General features: G+C 28.5%; 2 protein-coding genes across 5 annotated transcripts in view; one reads left to right on the top strand and one right to left on the bottom strand.

Moving 5' to 3' along the window:
• LOC106692778 (uncharacterized) overlaps nt 1-10,062 on the top strand; it is a 31,219-nt gene extending 21,157 nt beyond the window's left edge. For both annotated transcript variants that reach the window (XM_014438941.3, XM_014438932.3), the window contains one exon: nt 831-10,062. In XM_014438941.3, coding sequence (XP_014294427.1) covers nt 831-1,315 — 485 coding nt within the window. In that variant the 3' untranslated portion in view covers nt 1,316-10,062. The remainder of the gene's footprint in view (nt 1-830) is intronic.
• Nucleotides 10,063-12,854: 2,792 nt separating this feature from the next.
• Dus4 (Dihydrouridine synthase 4) overlaps nt 12,855-17,599 on the bottom strand; it is a 14,039-nt gene continuing 9,294 nt past the window's right edge. For all 3 annotated transcript variants that reach the window (XM_067049292.1, XM_067049291.1, XM_014439162.3), the window contains 2 exons: nt 16,533-16,741; nt 12,855-13,308 (listed from right to left, as the gene is read on the bottom strand). In XM_067049292.1, the coding sequence (XP_066905393.1) occupies nt 12,923-13,308; nt 16,533-16,741 (595 nt within the window). In that variant the 3' untranslated portion in view covers nt 12,855-12,922. The remainder of the gene's footprint in view (nt 13,309-16,532; nt 16,742-17,599) is intronic.

Genomic DNA, 17,599 nt, shown 5'->3' with positions numbered 1-17,599 from the left:
TTCAGGTGAATTCAAATTCAGACAAATTCAATCATAATGGTGGATTGGGTGATTTTCTCCTTTAAGTTTCAATAAGATTTAATCTTAGAAAAAAAATGGCTGGAACCACCTTGTCTACGTGGTTGTGTTATATCTGACTCCAATTGATTATGTACTCTTGACCAGAAGGCCTCGACAATGCGTGCTCACTTAAGTAAGTTAGTTGATTTGGAGGTGAATAGATTGGATGAGACTTAAACGGGTAACAGCCTAAGTTCTCTAAGGATGGTAACCTCGTCCTACAGGGTACTATTCCTGTAGGTATACTTCGTCTTGGTGGGAAGCGATAGCAAAGTTTGTACTGGGGGTCCCTGATAGCGTCGCTACAATATGTTTTTGCATTTATTTATAAAAGTATTTTTAAAAATACTCTCTCCCTCTCTGTACTTCCTTTTACCTGATAGCTTTTATTCTCTGTGTTTTCAGAATATTTCTGTTTTTATTTGGCTTGAAACTTAAATTTTTGTGACTCACGTAGCTATCCAGATTAATTAAAAAATTTTTTTCTTATAACCATTTGGTATTTTTATTAAAAATATGAAATTTTATTTTGTTTTTTGATTAATTTAAAGATTTTTGAAATATATTAATTTTACTATTGTAAGATTCTACAATACAATATAATTTTGAACCTGATAATAAAAAATAATCTCTTGTTGGTATGCTAGGTTAGTTAGAAATACCATCATTCTGATGCTAATAAGATAATTAATGTTTTACTGTATAGAACATATTTAAAAAAACAATAAGATTACTGCGATTATGTTAATAAGATTTGTATTTTTGTTTAGGTGAAAGACCGTTTGTTTGTGGTCATTGTGGTAAAACATTTAGTAGAAAGGAACATCTTGTTAGACATTCAGTTTCTCATACTGGTCAGAAGCAATATTCATGTGATCTCTGTGGGAAATCTTTTGGACGGAAAGATAATGTTAGAAAACATCGGAAAACTCATAGCCTTGCTGGGCCATTTGTTTGTGAAACTTGTGGTAAACAATTTGTTGTAAAACCTTATTTTTTGATGCACAAAGCTAGTCATGAAGATGATCCTCCCCACAGGTGCGATGTGTGCCAACGAACATTCAGTACAAAACAGTATCTAATGACTCATAAATTAAAACATAAAGAGGCTCCCAACACTTCTACATCTTTATCTTTGCCACAGCGTTCTTTCCAGGTTGTTACAACTGCTAGCAGCCCCATTCCAAATCTCGTCTGTTCATCTACTTCTCCTCCTAGGGTAGCAGACACATATAAGCGTATTAGTCTTGCCTAATATAACATAAAATAAACTTTCTTAGGCATTTTTAGAAGGAAGCTATGTAAGTATATTATATAAAAATCATTTTCTTTTAACTAAATAAAGATAACCTCATTAATTATTTAGTATGAAAAAAAAAAATCATTGTAATAATGATGTTGAAAAGTAATGGCAAAAATTTTTTAACTTAATTTTATAGATAGAAGTTAATAGAGTGAATCATGAGAGCTTAGTTTTAGTATCATAATACTTAAAAATTTATGATAGATTGCTTTATCCTGATACCTCTTGTAAAAATTTAGGTTATCAAAAAAAAATATGTTTATGCATATTAAAATACCCTTAGTAAAGTTTAGCTGAAAAAAAAATATGGTACAAATTTAGGTTAGGTTAGTTTTTATATATTTTTAGTCATTTATTTATAACTTCATTGTATGATGTAAGTTGTATTCTAGTCGGATGAATGAAAGACAATAGAAATAGATTAAGTATGTTAAATATATAATATTTATTTTATTATATCGAAAGAATTACGTTGATTTAGTATGAGTGAATCTTATTCTTGTGTTCTCACATTTTGAATTTATTAATCATAACCATTTTATGTGTGATGTTGATGTATAGTTACTCAACCTAGTTATGTGACTATTTAGGTTTACTTTTATATATTTATCTAACCATATTGTTGACTCGCAAGACTCATTTATTCATCCATATTTGAATAAGTTTTTACCAATGTAGTGTATACTATTTAGTTCATATTTAGCCTTGGAGGAATGTTATCCAAATGGTTGTGATACCCATTTCTCAAAAATTTTAAAGTGAACATTTTAGAATCATCTAGATTATTAAATAGGCACAAATAACTTAAAATTTTAAAATTGAAGTGAATTATCTCTGATTTGTTGGACCTATACATTTTTAGGTAATTAATTATTTGATGTAAATCATTTGTATTGATAAAGTAATATGAATTTTTTATCGCCCTTTGGGATTATATATTTCTGTATATACCTTTTGTTTTTAAAGAACTATATTAGTTACCTTTATTATCATCATAGATCAACTGCTTATATCACCATTAATTCCTATTTTAGATGGGGCCTATGTCCTAATCTACATGTTCTAAATAATATAGGGATTCTAATGGATTTCTTCTTCCTACCAATAACTATCTTAAGGTACTTGACCTTTCCCAGGACAAGTACCTTTCCATTCTTGTCAGAATGAGACTATCATTAATAAAACTCTAATTGATCCATGTAGCTTTAGAATCCATATTCTCCAAATAGTTATCATTTGAAACCTGACTCTTAAGTACTCCGCTATCGAATTACCTTAATTGTTTGCTAATTTATTGAAGAAAAAAAAACTATATATTAGTTTGTTTCACTCACTTTTTGTCAATGTAATTAATTACATTGTATTTAAATTAATGCCAATGTATTTAATTACCTATTAATTTGAATGTGTCCTATTGTCAATTGTAACATAATCAACTGTGAAACATGATGACATAGATTTAATTTTCCAGACCCTTGTAGATTTTTTTCCTTAGGGGTTTGTTTTATATATTAGTTTCATATATAGCTTTTCATGAATATCAGGTATCTATTTGTGACTCACCATTAAAGGATTTTTTCCTAAATTTGGAATTAGGAATTAAAAAAAATCAAATTTCTGATAGCAAGGAACTTGGTATAACAGACCAAAATACATTTTGTGTCAAATCAATATATTTACAATGGATTTAGTTGGCCTTTTCTATTTCAAATGATATTGATATGTTTTTCTTTATCTTATCATTACATTATTTAATTTTTATTGTATGTTTTAGTCGTGGTTAAAACATTTTGCAATCAGGTGTAGATTATTTATTTATTTTTTTATATTTTTCTCTATATGTATTTATTTTGTGTGTTTAGTTACCAAATTATGTTTTAGGAAGTATTTATTTCTATTCTTTGCTCTGTTGTTTGTTCTCTATTCAAAGCGTACATTTTACTTACAAGAATAGACCTTATCATTTTCTTCATGGAATTGAAATTTCCCCTAATTGTGTGCTCCTAACATCTCCTTGGACAGTTATCCACCAATATTTCAGCAGCTTATTCAAATTTTTGGTGCTAAATATAGAACAGAAATGTCAAACACTGCTAATGTTCCAAATTGATAGATAGTTAAAGAAGATTTCTGATGTGAATGATAGTTGAGAATAATTTACTTATTCATCTTCAAATTAAAAATAAAATAATTATACACTCAGCTGTGAAAAAACCAGACCCCATACTCTATACAACTTAAACGGTTTAAACCAGTGGTTCCCAACTCATAGAAGTCTGCAGTCCACTAAGCCAGAATTTGAACCATCCATGGCCCATCCCCCACTCCTGACTTGACTGACGGAACAAAGAGTGATCTCTCCCATAAATTATTTGATAAGGTTGCTTAAAAGTGCATTCTGAGGCATTGTAATAATGTATTTACTTTTAATGTAAAAGCTTTTAGCTAACACATCACTTAAGGTAACAATTAAGTAGTTTTAACAATATTTCCTCTTAAAATATGTGCTGCCAAACCATGCCCGCGGCTCACCCCTATGGTGTGACCACCTGTTTGGAACCACTGCTCTAAACAGAATATGGAGATGACCGGGTTCTAACTTTTTCAGATAAGTTTAAGGTTTGGTTTAAACTGATTTTTATTAGTACTGGGGCTTTGACTGCTATGGCTCCATTTACTCAATTTATTGATGTAAAGTTTCTTTTGATGCAGGATAATAAACTGCAAGAATTGTTACCGAATACTCAATTTTATCAATATAATTGCTTTTTAATTGTTATTAAAATGTATTTTTTTTCTATACCTGACTGGATAAGAACCCTTCAGCATGCAAGGAGGGTTATTAGGAGACCATCCTCTGTCAGAAAACCTTACATTCATGAAGATTTATCAGTTTTAAAAAAATATTTTTTTAATTTTATCCATTATAATCAATTTATAGAGTATTATTAACATAAATGATTCATTTGTAACTCGGGCATACTTTTTTTACTGCTGAGTGTATAATTGTTACATCATATAAAGTAGTTTCTCTGCAAAAATGGTTTTGATATAGAAACAAAATCTGCCAAGGATTTTCACTGAATTTGCTATTTCAATTTTCTCAGATTTGGCTCCTCTAAACCTGCTTGTTCCCTTTGAAATTTCTCATTTAGCCAATTTAAAAAATCGGTTCTTATATAGGATTTAAAAAATCCTATACAGCAGGATGTGCATGAAATGTTGATCATTCTCTCTTTCGGAACTGAGGTTACAATGAGTATTATCTGCTGAAATGCTTCTCTGCCACTCTCATTACTTTATTTGTTCACCTCACTTGTTTATTTTATGTAACCCCTCTCCCAAACGTTTTTATAAATTAATCCTTCACCAGTTTCGCTTTCTTCATCAAAATTATTTTTGCTAAGAATCTGTTACATATCAAGAAAGTAATATATTTTTTTTGGTCAATTATTTTCTTATTAATTTAACTATTTTCTTATCATTCTTAGTTCTTCTTTGGCTATCTCAATATTCCTTTCAGCATCAAGTTACCTTAATCCAGGACCTTCATTTTTCTATGTCCCTGGGATCAACTTCTCTATCATAGTCTTCCTTCTAGGTTTAGTAACAACTGGTCTAACCTTCATACTGAATTCTGCTTTCCATTCTACTATTGCTCGTTAAAAGATTTTCGTTGCCGGCGATTAGAATAATATACACAATGCTCATGTAATGAATAATCCATAGAGTTATTACATAAGCATTGTGTAATAAAATGAGCATAAGTTATAATTAGCTTATACGATGAGCATGTTCCATAGAAGATTGGTGTTGTCACTGTTCCTGTTTTTACAAATATTAATTTTCTTGCCTACAAAGATAAGTAATACAGAGAAGACAGACTATACTCCTGGTAAACTCCTTTTTCAATTGGGAGAAGTTTTGACTGATTAGTGCTTAAAATATTTTTTGATTATGATAAGTTTATTGTATTGTGGGCATTCTTGGTTATTAGGGCATGGCATATTTCTTCTTTTGGTACTGAATCAGAAACAGTGCTTTGATGTCCAGAAAAGTTTTATTTCAATCCCAGTCTTTCTCACCATGATTATTTACAAATAAAAGATGTGTCCTGGACGGAATGCTGGAATTTATGTTGTCCTCAGCTAATGGTCTTACAGGGTGTCTATCAGACCTGTTTTCAGTCAAATAATTTTTTAAATCTGGAAAGGTCAGGTTATTTTATGTTAAGAAAATACTTAACATATCTATGTATGTCCAAGATGCACGCTGGTTTTCTGAGTCAAACAGTCGGTGCCGACTATTGCCAAGTTGGTGTGTGTATAATCCTTCATATTCGTATATTACTAAGCAGGACTGACCATAATGCAGCTGTGTGCAGAATTGCACTAGTAGTCTAACTCAGATATTTACCAGAATGATTTATTTATTCTGGTTTCGGACTACCTGTCCCTCAGACCGTTCATTTTGTGTGTGGTACAAAAATTAATATTTTAAATGGACTGTATTTACTAAAGTGATCTCCAGTACTAATCAAGAAAAAATATTTGTTATTACACCAACAGTGTTCCAGGCATACATTAGGATGGCGGAAACCAGATAGACACACTGTCATTCACCACTTTCACTAGATTATAGTTCTTAATACTTAAAACAATTATTCTAGTGGAAAAGGAAAAAGAAGAAAGAGCTTATCATTATATAAGTGCAAAGGATTATACAAACGCAGACTCGGAAACAGTCGGCATCAACCGTCTGACTCAGGAAACCCGCATGCATCTTTGATGCACCCTAAGTCTGGGAATTTTACTAAGTAAGACAGCGGTGAACACAAATTTGCTCTCATGATTTAGAATCATTATTTGTTTCAATAAGTTTACATAACATTGATGTAAACACTAGTATATGTATGATATGCCAAACATACTGTGGTGTTTTCATAGATTTTTTGTGATAAACAATAATTGATATTTTTATAAGAGCTCATAGAACTTTGTTCCTCTATTACAATCAGCATATAAAGTAATTGTCTTTGTTGTTTATTGTCCCACAACTTATTGTAACTATTTCAAAAACCTGGAAAAGTTAGGAAAGTCCATTATAAGGTTTTGTAGACACCCTGGTCTTACTTTCTTTTAAAAATTTGCCGTGTAAATTTTGTAAAGCAATTAAGACAGGCATATTGAATCTTTCCAGTGAAATCTTGATTGTTGTGCAATCCTTTACTATTAATGATCAAATTTGTTTCTATATCTTAATTAGTGCTTATTTAGAGTTTTATTAAATATTTATCGTAAATTTTAAGTTTTGATGTGATATTTAGTGTGCAATTTTATAATATAATTATATGTTTTATTGTTTCTTTATTTATCTTTTTCCATTAATATAATATTATACTAACTAGTTTTATATTTGTGTACCACACTAACTATGAATAATTTTTATTTTATTTTTTGTAAACTGTATTCCTTCATTTCTCAATAATTTTGATTATTCTTAAGAGGAATATTTATTTATAAAATAGTATAAGTCATTATCAATTGTAGAATATACAACAAAGGCTATATTTCTGTATTTAAAGAGGTAATTTATAATTGAAACATTAGAACTGTTCCTTAACCTATTGTTTAATTTTTTTTTCATATATTATTAATAATTATTATAATATAAATATAATAACTTATCATTTCTTCTCTTCTATATTTTTTATTGTTGACATTACGGAGAGGTATTCTCCATTTCCATGAGGTGTTCTCATTTCTTTACACTAAAAAATAATAATTATTGCATTTATACTTAAATGTATTGCAACCATCTAATTTAAGTTATCCATTATATTTTATTATTAACATAATTAAATACCATCCTGCTGTCAGTTATCATCAACCATTTTATATCATGCATTAAGGGTCCGATCTGGTTATAAAGAATTATAATTATAAAAAAACAGGAGGATAGTTCTTTATTATAGATAATGAGGCAATGTAATGATTAACTTAAGAGATTCATGCTTCATTTGTGTACTCATGCAATAATTACTTTTTTCGAGTGTATGTGTTCTAAATTTTGAAAATGCTTCTCCAAAACATCAACTATAGGAAATAAATCATAGAGGAGAGAATAAATTATGAGTATGGAAGTTAAAATTGCTCTTCAGTTGTTAACAATTCATAACTTCTCTATAATTATTTTTTAAACTAAAAAGAAATATTGAAAACCTTAATTTACATTGCTAAATTGTTAAGAAAACTGATTTATGTTAAAATTATGTAATAATGTGCCAATCTATTATTATTTGATATTTATCATCATTGAGGGCATTATTTATTTGCATAATAGTGATATCTGTTAAGTAGGTGATGTTATATTTGTTTTTAGCAGTTATCAAGTTCATATTTTATTCTATTAATTTATTAATTGTTGATTTGATCTCGTTATGAAATCATCTTTGACAGTATTCTTGTAAATCACCCTGACATTATTGTATTATTCTTGGCAATTACTGTACTAGTAATTCATAATTATTAATACATCAGTTTGGGCAAATTTATAGAAGTTGTCTGTACAATTCATCCATTCAGATATTTCATGAGTTCTTTTTAAAAAAAATAATAAAACTACTCACCCTATCCCCACCACACCTCACTGGCACATTGTTATTTCAATTAATTAGATGATGAACATTAATGTTTATTATGATTACTGAAAAATGTATTCTCAATCTTATATACGTTCTTTATTGCTTGGATGAAATAAGTGGTTTCATTTTTTTTTCTTCATATTTTGTTTAAACAATTTTTTTTTGTAACTTACCAGAAGTATCTCTAGTCAATTTTCTCCTTAATAATGTGAGCTCTATGGAACTCAATTCAGTTTCTAATAATTATGTTAAGGCTTAGTGAACTTTAAGATTCAATGCGGATTCCCCAGACAGTAGCTACCTTTCTTGTGTCAAATTCCATTAAAACCAGATTTAATGATACAATCCCAGCAATCTTTAGCTCAATTTACCTCGACTGTTAGCCTTTCTAGTGCTTCATTCTTTATGCACACTAACAACTGCGCATGACCATTGGAATCCCGTAATGTTATTACTTTTAATATATCTACTTTGGCCAGTTAAGCAATATCACATTATAGCCATCTAAATTATTCTCTTTTGGATTCATCTTTTTTGGGGATAAAAATTTTATGAAATAATGTATTGTGCTTCTTTTAACACAACTGGCCACAGTTCAAATTCCTAAGCAACAATAGATAGTATGATAATTTTATTTTTTAATTTGTGGGATATGTATTTACTAATAAAGCTCTTTTTAAATTAATGAAGATGGAAAATTCTATCATTTCTCAAGAAATTGAATAAATCTTATTGCATTTCCTACCCTCATTAATAAATCCCAATGGAATTTTACATTTTCCGAGTGTAGGATTTGGATAGGATTGTGCTTCATGACGAATTTTTAGATATAGTATTTTAATGTAAAAGATTAAAATGTACTTTTTCTTTGAGTTCAGTGTCCACAAAAATATCATATATGAGTAGTGTGTTGGAGCATGTATATTGTGCATTAACTTGTATTCCTTTGTTGATTTTTACACATATTTCCAACTAATTAGTTAAGTTCTCTATATTATAATTTTATACTACTCTTGAAGTGAATTAGTTGGAATACAGTAGAAAATAGCTAAACCCTTTTAAAATGTCTCTAAAATATGTCAGTTATATTTCAACAATGAGAACTATATTTTAATTACATAGTGTATTATTTAAAAAAATAAATAAAAAGAACAAGTTATAATAAATATTATAAAAATAACTGTTCTTTTTCAATATTATTATTTCTCTGCTTTCATGTGTTGATAATTGAGCTACTGATATCGGAAAGACAATAAGTCACATTGTACGATTGATTATTTAAAAAAAAAAAAAGGGCAATATTATTTTTAAAAAATAACGTGACTTGTTAAGCCACGATTTTGCCAATTGGCTTCAACACTCCAGGCCTTTTGGTTTCACAAAAATAAGCCTCAATGTATGCTCTATTTTCCCATGAATAAACGAAAATTCTGTTTTTAATTTAACATCTTTCCCAAGCCAGCGCCTCAATTATTGCACAAAAGTTATCGACTCAATTAAAACATTGTTATAGTACTTTCAGAGAACCTTTTTAATGTCTTCATTGTATACAATTGTGGTTGATTAGTTGTTTTCTTTACTAGTGATTGTATTTTATTATTTTTTTGTAAACTAATTTACTCTGTAAAATCAAAACCATATTTTTTTCTCTAATTTATATTTGAATGTTCAGGTTAGTTGATTTTTATGTTGATTGTTGGATTCCATAGCTAGATTGTCTCCTTATGAGACTTGGATGTTCTATATATAAACTGATAAGATGATAAAAGGCTTATATCAAAAGTAACTTAACTATAAGCTTTTTTATTTGAAGCAAAGTAACCTTGTTACTGTTAAAATAGCATAAAGTTAACTCAAAGGTTATTTTTGTATTTTCTGACTGTTGGTAGTACAGTATAAGTACATATATTTATTTTTATGTTGTTCGAATTGCTGCCACATGGTTTATTTTACCACAATTTTATACTTGGAAGTTTATAACCAGATTTATGTTTGGTTATATTTTTGTAATACAATATATGTACAATCTATATACATAATATATTTCTAAATATTATATTATTTTCCTCATTGCTTCCTTATTGTTTTGTAAAAAAAAACAACTACCCTATAATTGTAGAAGAAAAAAAAAACAGTCATGAAAGCTAATCATATTTCTTCATGAAACAATGGGCTGTAAGGGATGTAATTTTAATTTTGTATATTATAAACTTTCATTTTTAAGAAGTCAGTTGCAATTATTACCGTATTTATTAGGTTTCTGCAATATTTAATTTTTGTGAGTGAGGTGTTTGGAGCAGAAATTAAGTAGTCTGAAAGTAATGTCTTTCATAGTTCATTTTGTTTATGTTTCTTTTTTCTTTTATCATATTTTTTTTGTTTGTTCAGGATTCTGATTGTATTTTTTGTTTTTAAATTATAAATTTTATTGCTTTGCTATGGCTGTAAAATTAATTTATTTAGATTATATATAGTATATAGGTGGGGGGGATATACCTTGTGGGATCATAAAGAACAGTATGCAACATAAAATTCAGCATAAATAACTTTTTGGGTGTCTTAAATCCCCCAATGTCTTTATTCTTGGGTGTCTACGTCCAAGACTTAGCTTGATAATGACTTTAATTGGAATGCCGGATATTTCCTAAAACAGACCAATATGCCTGAACCGTGGTGACGTAACCATTCTGAATAAATTATATATTGTTTTATAACATTTTTTTTTTTTTTTATAAAATTTAAATCAATTTTATAATTTGGAAAGATTATGAAAACAATAGTTTTAATTTAATTTTTTCTTAAAATAAAGAAGAGAAAAATACCCTTAACAGTTGCTACTACTAGGAAGGATTAAAATAATTTTTTTTTTAATTTGTAGTAACCAAAAGCTACTTACAATTATAAATTTCATTTCTAAACGTTAAATTTGCACATCTTATTTCTTACAAGGGTATATAGCTGATCAGAGTATTGATACATACATATATATATTTTCAGAAATTGGGTATCATTCCAAGATTTTCAATTATAATTTCAAGTAACTCACAATTAAAAAGTATTGGTATATTAATTTAATCCTTGTCCTATTTCTAAGAAAGGATCTGGAAAGATATTAATCGCATCTGTCTGGTTTCGGAAACCCTTGCCTATGATCGGCAGTGGTAATGAGAATTTGAAGTTTAACAGCTTACTTATCGCAATTAGATAGATGAGCACATATTAAAAAACAATAGCACACTTTAAACAGCCTTTAATAGGAAGCAAAACCATAAGATTACAAAAAGATATCAGTCTGAATGAGATAGTCAGGACTTTTTTTAAATAAGTCTATTTGTTTCATTGTTTACATCTTCACCCACGGCAACAACCCTTATGAAGACCTGCATTGTGGAATGGAACGTTGGTAATCAATAAATATTTGAAAAATATTTTTTTCTTCATGACCGCGGCCGTAATCATCTCCTTCAAATCTCATATGGTCAATCATCTATACATGATAGTTAAAAAAAAAAAATACATTTTGCACTTTTTTTCTAGATTTTTGGTCTGTCCAAAAGATATCAACAACAAACTAAAAAATTCAAAGCTATTGTGAGAATCAACTCCACCGAGGACAAAATTTTTTTATACGTTTCCTGCACTACTCAGGTTGCTCATTGATACAGTTTGTTTTGATTGTTAAGTTAATAAAAATCTTTTATGCTGTAGAAGTTGAAGTCTCCAATTTTCACTTTCCTATTTAAGGATTGCGTATCTTACCTTACTTACTTGTTTTACCTTTAAACAGACACTTATAGCGAGTATATTGGTCGATGTATAACATGTCACAATCTCACAAGAGATCCATTTCACACAAAGTATTAGAAGGAAATCCTTCCCAGCCAATTTCCACTAAAACACCGATTAGCAATGATTAACAGTCATGTATGACTTTTGATTTTTACTTAAAATTGGAAGAGGAAAAGTTAGTTAAATCGAGCAACATTAGTGTCTTAAACTGTAAAATAGCATTTTCAGGCTTTAAAACAAGCAATCCAACTGTAGCACATGTTATTTGAAGATTCAGAAAGGATTGCATCTTAGAAAAAAAAAGTATCCAGATCATTGACCTCAGCTAGGAATTGGCACATTGAAAATCATCACTCCTATGTGGATAAAATCTGTAAAAATTTTTGAACTGTATTTCAAAAATTGTCAGGTATAATGAAGCAAATTTGGTCCCATTTTTCAGTATATTTAAATGATTATAAACAAATACATCGCCATTTTTACTGTAAAATTGGTTTTAGGGATCAAAATAGAAACTTTTGAGGTTTAATAAAAATTTCAAAATAATCTAGAGGTCTGTTATAATCAAAAACTTGTATTTATTATTAGCTAAAATATAATATACATTAAAAAAAAAAAAATACTACCTCATCAGATGCAAAGTAAAGTATACCATTTTACTGGTCTATATAGCTACAAAGGAGTTACTTTATATAACAAAAAGAAAAAAGTTGAGATTATGTTATGGATGAATAATTTAAACAAGTATACTAGCAGATAAGATTAAAATGCCAGGAAGAAAAAATTGTTGAAGAATATTAATTTCATTTATATGAACCATATAAGCCATTATTGAGTACTGGTAAATCTAATTCAAAAATTGATTGGAATTGAAAGGACAAACCTATATAAGTTTTCTTTCTCAGTGGCTATATTACTGATTAATGTGATAATGTTCTTCAGTCAATAAAAATTTTAGACAAAAAAAAATTACTTATAGGATTGTACAGAGATTCATTATAATATGGTTTTGGGAATAAATTTAATCATAAGAAGTATTAAATAATTTTACAAACCAGAAAAGATTAACATAGAATATATTTATATAATTAAATGTAAAATACATATACAAAAATTAATAGAAAAATTCAGGAATGAAACAAGAAAGTATCGTGAAGACAATCTTCTAATTCTGAAGTTTGAGAAATTTTACTCTTAAAATAACTACCATCCTGGATATCACTATATTCGACTTGACATTTTTTTGTTTTTATAGCAGTTGGAATGTTTATACTAAGTTTTTCAGTTAAATAATTGTTTACCTGATCAAATGTTTTTAAAAAGTTAAAGGTATTCCTTTCAATTTTACTAAGCACTTTTTCAAGCATAAATACTAAATGATGATGGTAACACTGAAACTGCACATCGGATTTACTACATAAATCAACCCAATCTTGAATGCAACAGAGTGGTGTTTTTTCCATACCTGCAAACATTGCTGGGTTCTGAAGAATACCACGAGCAGCCATCACTCCTGAATAATAATAAAATTTTAAATATAGTAATGGCTAAAGGATAATGATAAAATGGATATAATGTTCATTGAAAATTAACACTAAGAATTTGTACTAGTACCGATTTTATGATAAGAAGTCAAATGGTGTTAAGCCTTGATTCTAGGAAGAAATTTATCAACAATAGTTTTAAGGCTGAACTTAGCGAAATAAATTATGATAAAATTGTTCTAAAATTAAATCCATATCATTATGAAGTGAAATAAACTGCTTAGTGGTGAGATATGATAGTTCTATTCATGGTCAAACTCAGAACATATCAGATTTAATTTTTAATTTTAGTGCAGTAATTATTACTGATTCAAATCTAAAATCTACAATTTAATAGTATTAAGATGGTAACTGGTAACCATCAGGAGATAATACCATAAAAATTATTGATACAGAACATAAAATAGAAGAGCTACCTCTTACTTAATATATTATAACTAACATTTCTTCAAGTTTTCAGGAATAAGTAAAAACTTATTAAAAACCTTACCTTTGACCGATTTTTGGTGCATAAATGAGCCTTCATTAAAAAATTTAGGACTTATTCATTGCTATCTCATAACAAGATATAACCTTTTAATGCTCTATTCCTGCAAATGTAGTTGTGCATTTGGAATCTTTGTATACTGAATTTTAATATAAAACAGTACTGTTTATACATGATTTTTTCAGAAATCGTTCCAATGAAACATCCTTAACCACAATATTTTTTTATTGTCTGTTAAAAAAGTAAAATATAAGAGGTTAAAAAATAATAAATAAAAGAAATTACTTCTAAAAGAATTTACTAAAGGTAAATGCGAACATGTCATTCTCAAATGAACTTCCACTTTTATGTTAGAAATATTTAAAATACAAGTAAAAAATTGGGTCAGATTTAAATTATTTTGATCAATCATTGAAATATTGTCAATAATAACAAATTTTTAACAAAGGTTAAAGTTAAAAAAAAAAAAAAAGGAAATGGATTTTAATAAAAATGCACAGGGTAGAGAAAAATGGAGGCCTTGATTTAGTGATGGATTGCTATGCCGCATTCATAGGTGGATGGATTCTACTGATTATGTAGAAATTACAAACTAAATTTCAATGATTAATAGTGTGCTAGACCAGAAGCAATAGCTGTTGTAATATCTATTTCAAAAATGCAAGAAAAGTTATGAAAAAACTTTTTGTTATTATGCGACCCTTGAAAAACTTTAAAATGAAAATATATCCCATTGCAACCCGTACTACAGTATTACAGATTTTCATTTTTCACCATTCATGAAAGAGTCAGAGGTCCAGTGCTTTGTAAGGAAGAAACTGGTTCATGAACAACGGTGTGCAAGGAAGTGATTTGTTCATGAACATGTTCAACCGCCAGATTTTTTCTCAACTAAGGGTACCCACTTTTTGAGGCTGGGTGGACCCCGGAGGGCTCCCTGAACCCATAGGGATGACTCATGGATACAGTGTAGCAGAAAATAATTATCTACAACAATCGGATTCCAGCCCGCGTTCTTGGAGTTAGTAGCACATGGCCTTTACTCTGCTCCCCGAAAAATGAGTTAGCCATTAAAAAAAATTCAGAGAAAATTAAAAAAATATCATACTCGGAAAATGTTTTGGTAGGGCCATCCTTGGTACTTGTGTAAAACTTTTGAGAGTTTTCAAAATAAATTTTCAATAATTTTATTTTTCTGATTACCTCAGCTCACGAAAAAAAAAAAATGTTTATTTGAGAATGACCCAAATCTTGACCAATAAAATTTGATTTTTAAATTATAGAATTGATTAAATAATAATTATCACTTACAGTCATCAGATTAGCTAGGAATTTTTAAACTGACATCAGTGTTCAATGCAGAAATTAAAGCAAAATAAGTGAAATGAACTTAAGATACTAAATATGTTAATAAAAACAGAGTAAGCTTTAAAATTAAATTTATTTATTATTAAAAAATAAACAGACCATAATTAAGAAATTAAATTGATGTTAATTAAAGAAGGATTGTATGTCTTGATAGAAAGGAAATATATTTAACTAGGCAATTCATTAGGTCCTCTGAAGGATTGGTCACTGTCCTTTAGAATTTTGTTTTTGGTCTCATACATATGAATTTACTAGCAAACATATTAATCTTCTAACATAACAGTTTATTTCCTACATTTCTATTAGACAATACAAATATTTAAAATAAACCTACAGAATACAGGATCAGTTAGATTCAGCCAGAAAGGACATAAATAATCTGAAAAATTGATTTGTTAAATTTAGTCAGTTACAACATTTTCAGAGGGAGCCCTTCAATTATTACTACCCGAATGGTTATTGCACATTAACACAGAGATACCAAAAGTTTAACAACTAATAGAGTCTTAATTATATTTACAGATGATATTAAATACTAACTGAAATTCAACTAATTTTTTATAAAAGAAATGCATTTATAGAAAAATATAAAATCTTACTGTAATCAAAATGATCAAATTATCATTTAATGTTAATAACCTAGCCTACATTATAAGGAAATATACATTTTGCAAAAGCAGATTTTTTAAAAAAATACTATTCAGCTGAAGGGTAGATTGAAAAACTGATGAATGACTACAGGAGACACTTAGCAATGGAGATAAAAGGCATTTATAACTTTAGTTTAGTTTTGTACTATACTAGCACAATTAGAACTGAAGATTCTTAAACTTGTATTCAAAGCTGCATTGAAAGGCAACAAAAGTTAGCAAAAAATGAGTAAAATGTTGATAAAGGTCTATTTCTTAAAAGTGAGGAATATCGACATTGAGCAAGATTGATCCATATTTAATACAAGGAGAAGTAAAAATTATTCGTGAAAAAAATTAACTAGCAATGAAAAAACATTTTGATGTTTGAAATTCACATTAACTTTTATGATCTTGTTCTGTCAAAAAAAAATCCTTCATACCCAATTTAAGCTCATTTGAACCAAAGGAAGCTGTTGGAGGTGTCCAAATTCATGAAAGTTGGGGGAAGGGAGAAATTTATGACACATATAAGCCAGATATTCAAAAACATTCCAAACTTCTATGAACTTTCATGCAGTTCACAAATCTATTATTTTCAAGGAAATGTGACAAAAAAAAAAAAAAAATGAATTTTTAGGTTTAAGAAAAAATTAAAATATAATAAAATTAGAAAAAAAAATCCATTAATTATTTTATAATACATTACCTTTGCAGTTAGTCAGTTCATTCATACGAAAACAGTCACTAAGAGATTTTATGTCTCCATTTGCAATAACAGGTATATTTACACTATCAACTATAGTCCTAATAGCTTCAGTGTTTACCGGTTCACTTCTTTCTTTAACTGTTCTTCCATGCACTGTCAAAAATGATACACCACAAGCCTCTAAATTTTGACAGAGATGAATAGTTTCCCTGAAATAATGAATAGAAGACAAAGTTAATATTCATTTGTCATTCTAAATAGATTGCGAATATTATTTCTAATATACATATATACATACAGGGAAGTCTCAGTTATACGAATATGAGGGGGTACCAAAAATTCTTCATATAAGCGAATACGCAATACATATTATGTATGTATATTTTTGAGAATGTTTTTTCTCGTAATTAGTAGGTACATATACGTATGTTGTATGCAGTTGAAAGAAAAACAAAGTAAAGTGAAAAAAAATTATTTATTGTATAAAAATTTAATTTATCTTTAATTCAAATTTTTTAATTTTTGACAAAAAAATTGTGTTATGTTTGTTTGTTTTATGTTGCTTTTGGCTGAATACATCATTCTTTTGCATGCTGTTAAGGTGTTAAATTCCTTCTTGCTAATTTCTTCCGCATATATAAAACATTTTACAACTTCAAATGCTTCAAGAGCTTCTGCAAAAATGGAAGAGGCAAAAGGATCTTCGTCATCTGAATCGGAGTTGTCTGAGCTTATTATTATACATTAGGGAGTAGAATATAAACATAAAGAGTCATTGGGACCGGATGTTATTCGCGGAAAAAAGTTGTTTACTGTTTCGTTTTTCACGGTATTTTTTGTCCTTTGTCTTGCCAAGGAAGAAACAAAAATTCATAGAACTGAATAAAATTTACTAATATATACATAAAGTGGGTCCAAACTTTCCTTCATATAACTGAATGTTTCGTATAAATGGATAATTACATACAAATAATTCAAGGGGATTGAGAAATTCTTCGCATAACTGAATGTTTCATATAAGTGAGTTTCGTATAAGCGAGACTTCACTGTATATATACATAAACATA

The sequence above is a fragment of the Halyomorpha halys genome, unplaced genomic scaffold, assembly GCF_000696795.3.
Source record: "Halyomorpha halys isolate HHAL.00 unplaced genomic scaffold, Hhal_1.1 Scaffold6.1, whole genome shotgun sequence".
In the NCBI taxonomy this organism is placed as follows: domain Eukaryota; kingdom Metazoa; phylum Arthropoda; class Insecta; order Hemiptera; family Pentatomidae; genus Halyomorpha; species Halyomorpha halys.
The sequence above is the reverse complement of the archived record's forward strand: the minus strand, read 5'-3'. Positions and strand labels throughout refer to the sequence as shown.